General features: G+C 33.7%; 1 protein-coding gene across 11 annotated transcripts in view; it reads left to right on the top strand.

Annotated features, from left to right (window-relative positions):
* Nucleotides 1-12827, top strand: part of csmd3b (CUB and Sushi multiple domains 3b) — a 553423-nt gene that overhangs the window by 439816 nt on the left and 100780 nt on the right. For 6 of the 11 annotated variants that reach the window (XM_015357110.2, XM_015357108.2, XM_015357106.2 and 3 more), the window contains 4 exons: nt 2999-3112; nt 7560-7655; nt 9612-9815; nt 10536-10607. In XM_015357110.2, coding sequence (XP_015212596.2) covers nt 2999-3112; nt 7560-7655; nt 9612-9815; nt 10536-10607 — 486 coding nt within the window. The remainder of the gene's footprint in view (nt 1-2998; nt 3113-7559; nt 7656-9611; nt 9816-10535; nt 10608-12827) is intronic. The other 5 variants (XM_069195150.1, XM_006635571.3, XM_015357109.2 and 2 more) reach the window with 1 other exon arrangement.

Genomic DNA, 12827 nt, shown 5'->3' with positions numbered 1-12827 from the left:
GTGGAGGCATTTTTTAGGTGCGGAAATGAAGGTAAAGCACAAAAAGTATACAGTATGTTAAGGTTAGGAATATTAAAATGGGGAGATGTATGGTTCACTTTCTTTTATGATGAAGGGCTTAGAGAGGAGAAGTTAGCTCTCCCCATGTTAAGCTTACAACACGGGGGAATATGGTTAGGCAAAACAACTTACAAACCAAGCTGGGGTGGGAAACCAACCTGAGCCTCATTTTCACAATTCCCCACAGTTTATTATTTCTTAAATTGTGAAGTTATAATAAATAAGGAAGCCAGCAGTCATATCACCCTGCAGCTTTCAACTTGCTACCCACTGAAGCTAAGTAGGGTTGAGCCTGGTCAGTACCTGGATGAGAGACCTCCTGGGAATCTATGGTTGCTGCTGGAAGTGGTTTTCATGGGACCAGCAGGGGGCACCCACCCTGTGGTCCATGTGGCTCCTAATCCTAGAGGTATAGTGGTGGGGACACTATACTACAGTATAGTATAGGGTGCCATCTTTCGGATGAGACGTAAACCAAGGTCCTGACTCTCAGTGGTCATTAAAGATCACATTTAATTTAATTTCTCGATTTCTCTGCATTTCTCGATAAGGGTAGGTAGTTATCCCGGTGTCAGGCCAAACTTCCCCCCTCAGCTTTTACCGTGGTCTCCAAATTGTCCCCATGTATGATTGTCTTGTACTTGCCCTGGGGTGGGCTGGCACCCTGTCCAGAGTGTACCCTGCCTCGCGCTCGTTGCTTGCCGGGTAGATTCTGGCTTCCCGCAACACCTTATGCTATAAAGTGGTTTGGTAAATGATATGACATCATAAATAGGTTAAAAGGACCATGTTAACAGCGGGATAATGTGTATGGCTCACACATACTGTACTGTAGCCATGTGACTTTTCAGGTTTATGTATGCATAGCTTTTCCCTAATTAATCACAACATATTGGCTTCAAGCACCTCCCAAGATAAAAGCAACTGGACTTTTCCAATTTTCCACTTTTCACATAAGAACTGAGCAATATCACTGTTTAATGAAATATTAACTGTATATATGGATACAATTTGTAGCTGAAGAAATTGTGTTCTCCGTTAAATGTGCTTATAAGAAAATCCACGAGTGAATTTAATGGGTCTAAACTAAAACTGTGCATTTGATCTCTTGAAATTGGTTGTTTTTAAGACATTTATTTTTTATTTACATTTTGAGAATCTGTAATATAAATGTATCTTTAAAATGCAAGGAAATCTCCACTAATTTCTCTATGTACACAACTAATAAACAAAATGAGTTTTGTTTAATAAGATGCATTAACCACAACACATTCTATTGGTTCCCATAATAATGTGTTGCATTTTTAGAGTCTGTCAATTTACATCGTCCTCCATATACTGCTAAATACACAACATAGCATGGTTTTTCTGTCAAGTAATCATGTGACCATCTCTGCAAATACACAATAGAAATGTTATTTTAGTACTGTTGTCAGAAATTGTAATAACTGAACACCATCCAGTTCCTACTTTGCTATTCCACAGATCATGTTGGCACTGCTGAGAAGGTCTGAAAGTGTTTGGTTTAAATACATGTCTGGTTCGTTTTCCTAAATTTAAAAACTTAGTAGAAAAAAAGTATAAAATATAAAAAAACGAATGTATACAATGCCCCCTGTCTGTATTCACACACTTAATTTTTAAAGAAACTAAACTGCCATTTTCATTACATTAAATAAATATGCATTCAGGGGTTTAAATGGGAGATGAAAGGTGTAGTATCTGATACTCAAAATAATTTGGTCCTGAGACTTTTTTGGTTTCGCAATTGACATCGTCTGCAAAATTTAATTAATTTCATTCACTTCTGTCAGGTCAGAAAGAGACACCCACCAGGGTGGTATGCATCAGCAGTTCTGTGTTAGCAATTCACTACACGGAAAATAAGGTATAGAAGTGAGAAATGAACTCAATAGTTTTTGTCTTATTAATTAATTGTTTCAGGCTTTGTAATAATTTGATCAGAATTGTGCTTAGAAGCATGAAAAAAGAAACATACAAAGTTAAATCTAAGAATGTATTAATTCATGGGTAGGATGTATTAAACTGTAATTAAAGATAATAAAAGCACGCACTTAAAATACAAATAAAAACAGTCCTGGTGCATAAGGAATGCAGTTTACAAAGGTACTCTAATTAAAAGATTTAAATAAACATTCAGCCTTATTACCTTTGGGATTTTCTTGCCAGACTTTGCAGTATGCTGATATAATGAAGAATAATGATGTACTTGTTTAATGTCATTAGTCCAACTTAAGCAATCTAAATATGTACTATGTATAGTAGAAGAATTGTTCACACAGTATTCATTAAATAAGATAATTTTCTAACTCACATTGGTATTGCTTTTGAGTTACTACTGAGATAGAAAAATAGTGGAAAAATAAGCTTTAAAATAATGTTTTGGATTAAATTCTTCAAACGTTTAGGCACATTTAGGCTAAGGCACTATTAAATGTCTTGATTTCTCAGTATCTTAGCCTTTGTTGTTGTTTTTTGCTTATATTATGTTTCATAATATTATTAATGTTCTGGGAATGTAGACTTGCAGATGAATGCACTGAGCAATATTAACTTTGTACTGTCTTCTGGGCCACTGGCAAGGAGCTTTATGTTAAGTTCTGATTTACATCTTCATCCTTTTTTTCCCCTCATATTAAGTATTCTAGGTTTGTTTTGAAATGTTTAAATAGTAATCCAGTCACTGGGGGCCTTAAATTAAAACACTAGCTTGTTCATTGGAATGTATGGTCCGTGAAACCAACAGTAAATTGATTCTAAGAAAGATGAAAATTCTTCATCTTTCCAAGGTGGAAATTCTTCATCACCAATAAACATGTACGATTCATAAACAATAGAAGAAATCATTGTTTCAAGAAATGCTTCCACACACTATAGATTGGAATGTATTTACTGTTGTTTCTTCTTGTTTCAACAGTTCTGTTTGGGCAGTTTGTACTCTTCCAGACATCTCTTAATGATGTTGTTGATGTTTATGATGGACCCAACCAACAGTTCCCTTTGCTCTCCTCCCTCTCAGGTTCTCATTCAGGTAAGTCCTTCTCTCTTTTTATTATTAGTATTTTTATTGTTTTAGATCCTAAGTATTAACTGCCTCACTGCTTTTCCCCATTATTTTCAACAGCGCATGTTTTCTCCCTTTTGATGTGCTTACGTTATGTGAGATGTTTCAGTACAGCTACAACTTAAAGCTATTTTTAATCCCTTATTATTTCTGACTTCATGTGTTTTTGCCTATAGCAAGCCATTGATAAAATTAATATTCATTGTCTCAGTGCAACAGCTTCCCCTGTTGATAAGCATGCAATCTGGTCATGGTAAAATTATGTAAATATCACCACACTGTAACTGATAAAACTAACAAATGTCGTGGTCTTGTTATATTAGCTAAGATTAAAACTTTCAAACTTAAAAACTTAGACTTACTGTATCAAATTGCATTAGCAAATACCAGGGTAAGTGAGCAACAACAAATGTGCCATGAGGGATAGTTATTAACCTGTTTTAGTCTAGTGTACTCAGAATAAGGAAGGGAATGTGTTGCTGCTTTTCATGTATACATCATCTGCTTACTGATTATTTCTGTATGTTGCTACTGCATTCCATACGTAAACAATCACAATTCTCATTCCCAAGATTTTCCCCATTTGCTTCCTAATTTTGTGGCACAAATGGCAAAATTCTCTCCCATGAGAGAAAATCTCAGGGCTTTAAACAGTACAAGCTCATTTATAAATATAAAATCATATATCTTGTATTTTATCATTTATTGGTTACGTAAAAATAAGCAGCTTATTAATAATCACAATCGTGTTTTGATATCTTATAGAGTTGTTTAGGGGATATGAAAATTTAGGATCTAATATAAAGTTGGGAGTGCCTGACATCTTGAGTGTCGTTTGCTTATCCACACAATTTCTCAGAGATAAGATGACTATACCAGCTGTAAATCTGTTTTATTGTATATTTCTGCACTTGAAATCTGATTGCAGAGTATAAGGTAAAATCAGAAAATACATTTCTCCAAAAAGAATTTTCTCTTCAATTCAACACAAAAAATAAAGATGTAAATGTTAATTTATCGAATGGCCTTAATCAACCTCTTGCCTACAGTGAATCTACCATCAACCTGTCAGCAGGTTGAGAGATTGATCAACACTTAAATGGTTTTTGTGTCATAGACACTACCTGTGCCAGCATCACTCCATGAGTTCTGCTGTTTAAATTAATCAACACCTCAGTTAGAAGCCTTTACTGTCGTGTAATTGAATGGTTTCTGAAATTAGGATTTTTTTTTGTGTAGAAAAAAGGGGCAGGTATTGATATTATCACATGTGTTGTGCATACAATTAAAATACACTTTGGCTGTCATGTGACATTACAATGCTTTTTTATTGAGCTTTTGATGAGGAGAAGAAAATAAAAGAAAAACTGAAACATTTAATGACCATTAGTTTGAATTCCTAGTCAGGTCAAAAAGGACATACTGTATACTGTAAATGTATTCCCTCATAAATAATCACAGAAAAGACAGTGAATGACATATATTCCTCCATTTAAATGTCTTTTAATGTGCATCTCATAAAAACCAGTTTAACATCCTAGTAAGTTAGATTTCTTTGTACTTGAAAATTAGCATCTTGATTTAAACATATTTACATGTGTCTAGTAAACTAAAATATTTTGGGAAATGTTTTATAGGTAGTCATAGATTAATACATGGAATATTACTTCCAAAATAATTATGCTGAGATGTTAAATAAAAGACAGTGAGAAGTTCAAAAGCATAATTTACAAAAGGATGAAAAGCTCCCTGACAATCAATAAAATACATAAAGCTTATCCGTTTTTTTAATCTTTTCATACTCAAAACAAATGCTAGAGTGTTTTATTAGATTTCAACATGAAAGGCTAAATAAGTAGCTAGTAAGATCAAGCTTAGTTTAGTACAAACATTTTATCAAATGGACATTGAAGTATGTATTAACAGTATAAGAGATATACAAAACTGCCTGGTCATGAGGAATCAAAGGGAATATACAACACTGAAGGAGATGCAACACTTTAAGGTAAACATGCATATCATGCATATCAAGTAACAAAATAAGAATCTCCCCACTAAAAAAATAAAGTGAATTACTCCCACCTTTTTGAGCACACTGTAACTGATTAATTTTGTCATAAACATTTTACAGGCTAGCCCTAGATGGGTAATATCATCAGTGTGTGTTTCTTATCAGTATTAGCTTCTGTATCTCATAGCCTGCCATGGTATCTTAGAACTCTGTCCTCCATTCCTCCTGATGTCTACCTTCATTCTCAATATTCCAGTATAAAGCAAATTTCAAAAACACATGTAAAGTATACATAAACACCCCATATAAACAATTTCCATAGCCTATCCCTTAAATAATTAAAAATATGCAGAATACATTTTTCAAAATATGTTGATAGAATACATTAGGTAATTCAATGCCTGCATTTGGTCATATCAGAGCAAAATATACTTTGAGTTCATCTCCGTTAATCAAGTGTCAATAAGTATTTGTGACACATTCACTTTAAGTAAATTATGTAAAAGTCACTGTTTGGTTTCATACCCCTTTGACACAATAACACCACAATAGCAGTTGTTATTTAAATGTCTTTACTTTGTGTAAATATAATAAAAGAAAATGATCTTGTTATATTCAGAAAACTGTACCGTATTTGGTATCTACTCTGTTAGAAGGATCCAATGATAAAGTGTTTTTTTGAGAATCAACTTTGTAAAATATCACAGTGAAAACATTTTGAAGTGCAAATTGAACCTTCAAGCAGATGTCATGTTACATGAACTTGCTTCCCTTCTTTTTCTTCCCTTAAATTACACACCACTTTGGCCTGTAGGTGATATTATAAGGTTCCTAATACAGCATGCATCTCAACAATTCAGGTGTTGCCTGGTTTTCATTTCAGTTATGTGGATCTTTTAGGTCAATGTGTAATAAAATTTCTGCCAAAGGCCTATGTTCTCTTTGGCCTGCTGGGAGCAGACAGCTTATAAAAAAGCTTTTTTTTAAGAGTATTTCATTTTTTAACCATTGATAAGTGAAAAGTGCGAATGGACTTTGATACCTCTTAGATCATTGTGCTTTTGTTTAAAGAGCCATCCATTTTGTTTAATTTGATGTCATGCAAAAATGCATCTGACACAAAATACTGTATATAGATTATGTCAGATTTGTTTTTACTCATTTTTGATCTTCACACAAATTAATATATATTAGAAGAATAGGTTTCTATACTATTACACTAACATAATTTGGCAATGTAATCTGCTATTCTTACATTCCTAAACATTATAATTATTTCCTCTTCCAGCTGACACATTGATATCCTGGGATTTCTAACTTGACAAAACCATATTCTTTAGAATGCTTTCTTGGAACACTGTATACGTCAACGATCTATCTAAGCACAAATGATCAGTACATGAGCAAATTACAAAACGTGAAAAATACAGTATAATTAAATAATGTTCACCACAGTATTTGAGTAGGAGGGAACAAGTAATAGGTTTATTCCATGCTGAGAAGAGAAGAAAGAAAACTTTGTTTTCTTCAGCATGGAATAGACCTATTACTTGTTAATTTGCAGCATACGCATGCTGAGGCAGCTACCCACCTGTACCACTACAGTATTTGAGTATCCTTTTATGTCATGAAGAACGGTTTATTTTGTATGTGAAAATTGTTGAGGGTCTCTTTGTGAACTGCTGGTTTGAACTGCAATGCAAGAATACTGGACAGAAAGACTACTATGCAATTCTGTACTATAATACAGTATATAGGAACACGTGTCGCGAAACTAAGTAACCTATTGTTAAAATAATTTTTAAAGTAAAAATAAATTATCTTTAGCAAATAGGGAGGAGGAAGATGAGCATGATCCTGGAATGCTGCCAATATGATAAGCACAGCGAAGCATGATAGATAACAGAAAATATTTAAGGACTGTTCTAATTTAATCGCTTTGAGTAAAACACAGCGAGCATCTTTGTGTGTTTCACTCCCATGTGCATGAAATAAAAACTGCTTTTAACTTCTGAGATGGATTCCTGATTGTCTTTTAAGGGGAACATTTTCTCCAACAAAATAGTCCTGGAAATATCACTTTTGTCTTGTGCATTATTGAAATTCATCTACATCTACTGCATGAAATTGGGAATACTAAGGATTTAAACTTCAGACAATTACTTCTACTTATTTCTAAAATACTTCTGTTGCTCCAGACATATTGTATTTAAAATGAATGCTTTACTATTAAATGTGTTAAATAAAGGTTTATTTTATTAAAAACAGAGCTTTTAATGATGAATTTCTTATGTTTATTGACTCATTTCCAGGTAACCTGTAATATTTCGAGATAGTGTTCCAGCTATCTAAAATAATGAAAGTAGAAAAATATACTTAATTTAAGGTCTGCTTTGTTTACAGGGGAGTCACTTCCTTTAAGTTCAGGCAATCAAATTACCATCAAGTTTACAACAGTTGGTCCAGAAACAGCTAAAGGATTTCATTTTGTTTATCAAGGTAAGCTGTAGTTATATTTAATTTAAAAAAACTAAGAATCTTATAACATTTTTTAATCCTTTTTTGTTATTTTAAACCCTTTGAAAGACTGAATAAAATGATTCACATCTCCTATAATATAACAGAAGCAATAATCATCACTAGTGTACAGAAATACAGTTCTCTGATGCTATCGTCCTTCCAGAATTTCGGATCTGCGGTGCAAGAGATTTACAATGTTTTACTAATAGAATTTAAAAAATAAATTAATTGTGATACATTTATTCCTTTCCATTTAGAAGGGCAAAACTCAGTCTGTGCACCGATGCCATTATAGATGTTATGCTATTTAAGAATTAAGATAATAGTTAAGGGGCACTTAATACTGTATAAACTCCATGAATTCAACAACATAAAATATTATTTACTTTTTTTTATCTTGCAAAACAAGATTTTTTTTCCCAGACTTTTAAATGTGGAATACAGTTCTGCAGAAGTGATGTGGATTAGCACCACATGACTCTTCCCCTTAGGCAATTTGCCAGAAGATGTTTTACATTTATTAAAAATTAACCTACAGAACACAATTTTCTAATTAAACAATGGGGCTACTAAAACCTACCAGCGTCCTGATCAGTCGATAGAAATGTTTTACGTTTACTAAAAGGGTTTATATAAGCCCTTTAAGATTAAGCCCACATATCAAGTTTATGAACAAAGCTTTTTTTTAAAAAAATTTCTAACCTTTTTGTGTGGAATGAAGCATCTACAATTGTGAATTATAAGTTACTTTATAAAAAATGTTAATCACTTTATGAATTAACATACCATAAGTTTCATAGAGTATGAAGTAAAAGATCATTTTTTAATATATACCAATGAAATGTATTCTACTACACTTCTACAGTGTGCCTATAAATGCAGTATAATAAACAGTTCAAACATCAGATAAGGTGAAAGGCAAAGAAGCTTTAGTATTTTCCTAAGGGGTACGATAATGGATGTGAGGGCATACACTTTTTCATTCAGCAAAGTGAAAGCATTATGCAACTTGATCATCAGCACAATCTTCTGAGTCATCTGGACCAGAAGCACAATAACTCAAGTGATCCCGGAATACTAAAGGACAAACACACCATAGTAGCTCTGCACACAGAGTTCTGTAAAACTATCCTCTGTGTGCAAAGAAAAGCACCAAAGAATGTAGGCAGAGCAGTATTAGGACACCACCCACTGCTGATCAATATACAGATGAGGACAATAAAATGTGGTCCAATTTTAAAAAGCATTTACAAGAACTTCTATTATCGCAAAGCCCTGCTGGTCCAGAGGCTCTTTTCCCTGAGCCACACCAACACCAGCAAGCCTCAGGACAATAATGCTGTAACACCTCAAATCTGAATGAGCCAAATTACAGAACAAGCCAAACAACTGTACTTCACCCTGTGGGACACACACAAACACAGCGCAAATTGGAATGCTAAATTGATAAAAGACAATACACACTGGCCAAGAATCTGACCAGGCTAATAAGCAGGAAGGAGAAAAAGACCCCGATGAAGTACAAGCTCAGGGACCACAGCCTGAGCAAAAACAGCATTTGACTTAATTTCATGGAAACTCTGCTAGAAGTGTTCAATAGCAGTATATTAAATGACAATCTCACTTTAGAAAGTAAACTTAATGTATGATATGAGCTATGAGAAAAATATTTTGCTATACCCTTAGAACATACTTTTTATAATTTTTGCAAAGCGAAGAAGGTGTATACTGTATAAAATTATTTCACATATACACTGTAATCCCATATGTCTAATGTGCACTTGATACCCAAAGCAGAAAACACTGTTTTCTATGAATAGTGGCTTAAATTTAAATGTTTGCAATAGTTTCTTTTATCTTAATCTTTTGCTGTTTGTTCATTGAAAAGTTAAAATGATACATCATTTTATAATCTTTGTGTTTACATGCATGCAGCTGTTCCACGGACAAGTGCGACCCAGTGCAGCTCTGTACCAGAGCCAAGATTTGGGAAAAGGATTGGAAATGATTTTGCAGTTGGCGCGGTGGTTCTGTTTGAATGTAATCCAGGATACACTCTACATGGATCAACAGCTATTAGATGTGAAACAGTTCCCAATGCTCTGGCTCAGTGGAATGACTCTCTTCCCACTTGTGTTGGTAAGTAAAGAAGTCCTTATCTTTCAAAATAATGTGCTTGATCCCAGAAAAAAAAAATATGGAGAAGTTTTGTTAAATTCAAGAACCTAACCTTGGTATCAGTTAGACCAAATCAATAGATATGTTAGCATGCAAAAATACAAATTGCAGCTTTTGGGATGCCTTTTTAAATAATGGAATGCTTTTATTTTAAAACAGTCATATATCATGATAATGTACTTTGAGACCAACTGACAATCAATTCCTGTTGGCAGCAAAATAACCAAATTAATTCATGTTTCCTATTGTCGAGCAATTGGAAATGAACCTCTTGCTTTTTCACAAGAGGTCCTTAACTGCCAACAGGTGAGAAATGTTGTCTGTCTTATTTTTATTTTTTTGCCTCTCATGTGATATCATTAAGGCAAATACCTCTTAGGGGTGTGCAGAAAATATATAGACGTCTATCTTCTTTGTGAAGGAAAACATTACAATTCTTGCATTAATTCCTGATGTAGTAGAGAAGGAGCAGATACGTGCCCCAATTATAATTTAATCAAATATATATTAAGATATTTAAAGGTGAAGGGATTTCAGAAATAAACTTTCGCTAACCATTTCATTTTTTTTTTGCACATCCCTAGTCCCGAATAGTGGTATTTGTTGTCTATTTAGTCCCCCCTAAAGTAATAAAGTTGTAGACCTATTTTCTTATAAATGTTTTTGTTTGCATGGTGCAAGGAAAAGTGAGGGATGGCACCGCTGGAGAATGGAGCACATTTGATCCCTACTTAGTGCTTTCTTCTTCCCAGGGTAGGTGTAGCAAGTGACTGTAAGAGAAAACGTTTGCTGCATACTACCCTGACAGTCCACCACCGTAAATTACTAGTTAAATCTACTTCACACCTTAAAATGAGTTTAGAATGAAATGTTTGCTTAAGATCTCTAAAAAACTTTACTCACAGAGAGAACTGTAAATGTAGGAACGAAAGAACCCACTCCACATAAATCTGATTAATGGTTCATAGGTGCATGATGTTACAGGCTCTTCTCACTGTACATGTGGACTTTATTATGTTTGAGGCTCATTTCTGTTGAAGGGTTAAAGACCAGAGGTATTAATCCCGATTACCATTGAGCACATAGCACAGTAGATAACAGTGGTAAAATATGGATGAGCTTGAAATTGCATTGAACTGAATCAGTTTAATAATTTAAGTGGTGAACATGAACATATTTAACTGCGTTAAATCTCTAGCAAATACTTAAAACATTTCCTCACAGATATTGGACATCAATCACCATGTCTGTACCTGCTTTTAACTGTTTAAACAAAGTGATTGGCGTTGACCTCTATATTATCCATGTTGTCCTAGACAGATAGCATCAGACATTTGCAGTGGAAAATATGATAGCAGTTTTAAATACCCTGAGAAGCTTTTGTCATTTACATTTACTTTCTTTTGTTGTATTTGATTATCATCGAGGCAGAAACGGTAAAGCCTTTTGAAAGGAAAGAAATAGCTCTCAAAAAAGGATACAATAAAGATCATTTTTGTTTCTCCCACTGATTCAAAGATAGGAGCTTACACTTACACTGTATACTGTATTTAGAAAGAAAACATCTTTCTTTTGTTCCTTCTACAGTTTTTTGGTTGACTGAAGTATAGTAGGAAAACTGTGAGTGCAAACCATATACAGTATATAGTGCATGTAATAGACATGCATAAATTCTGTCTCATAAACAGGCTTTTCATAGTCATTTTTTCCCTTTTACTGTAAATACCCCGTATTACAAAGGTTATCTCAGCAAAACTGATGAAGATAAAAATATATTAATCCTGTAAAGCTTTCTTTTGGAGATTGTAATTCAGATTTACAAAGACACCTGCATGGAGAACCTCACAGAGCAATTTTTGTGAGATAAGGTCACATAAGATTTTTAATTTAAAAAAAAAATTAATAGCAATCTCTGTCTGCGTTTTCCTCCTAGTCTCCGTTTCCGCTCACTAACATATTGATTTACAATAGAAAATTAATAGGAAATTAATATAAGTAATAGTCCATGTGAATGCTGTTTATTTTCCTTTTGTTCCCACGGTGGGTCCTGGTTAGAATAAATATAAAACTTATAAAAACCTTAAAAGAAAAACACCACCCTGTAGCCTGATCTCATATGTCTCAGAAGCTAAGCAAACCCGGGCCTGGTCAATACAAGAATGGGAGGCCTCTAAGGAAAATCTGGAGTTGATCAGGAGATGGTGTTTCAAAGTGGTATTTGGTGGAATAGTAAGTGGCACTTTTCCCTATGGGCAGGAATTTCCAAACCAGTGCTTCGGTTTAGTGATAGCAGACACTGTGCTCTAGGTAGTGTTGTCTTTCAGATAAGACATTTTTTAAATACCCCACTAACATTTACCTTTGCCCTATGCTGCCTGTAGTCATTTAAAAAAAATGTTGTACTTGCATTATATGTGCTGTGTCCTTTGTTAAACCTCGTAAAAATTGTAATTTGCCGTAGATAAGGATCTCTGTTAAGAAAATGAATAAGAATGCCATCATGCTTACTACTGCATACAAATTAAATCCATGTTTTTTTTTAGAAAGTAAGCAATCCGATTTGAAAAGCTCTTAATGAGAAACAAAGAAGTCAGGCAGCCAGTTCTCTGCAGAATATATCCAATTTCATACATATGAAGCTTAGTCATTTTTAGCCAGTTACTTGTTTTTCTTTTGAAATCTCACCCCTTTACATTTTTAAAATGAATATGTTTGATGTGTTTTCTGTATTTTCCAGTTTAAAAAAATACCAATTAAAGTCTAAATCCAGTTTTACATATGTTTATATGGTTATAATGAGCATATCTCTAATAAGATTGTCCATTAATTGCAGAAAATAATGTTTTCAAAAAGCATTAGTTTTCTAGTTCTCAAATATTTTATATTTCTGAATACTAATTCTCTTGTAGGCATACAATAACTCTAAAGTAGCAATGCGAGTTTAATTGTTTACATTTCTATTGAATTTTTAAT

Source organism: Lepisosteus oculatus, chromosome 10 (assembly GCF_040954835.1).
Source record: "Lepisosteus oculatus isolate fLepOcu1 chromosome 10, fLepOcu1.hap2, whole genome shotgun sequence".
Lineage (NCBI taxonomy): Eukaryota > Metazoa > Chordata > Actinopteri > Semionotiformes > Lepisosteidae > Lepisosteus > Lepisosteus oculatus.
This window is presented reverse-complemented; position numbering and strand designations above follow the sequence as displayed.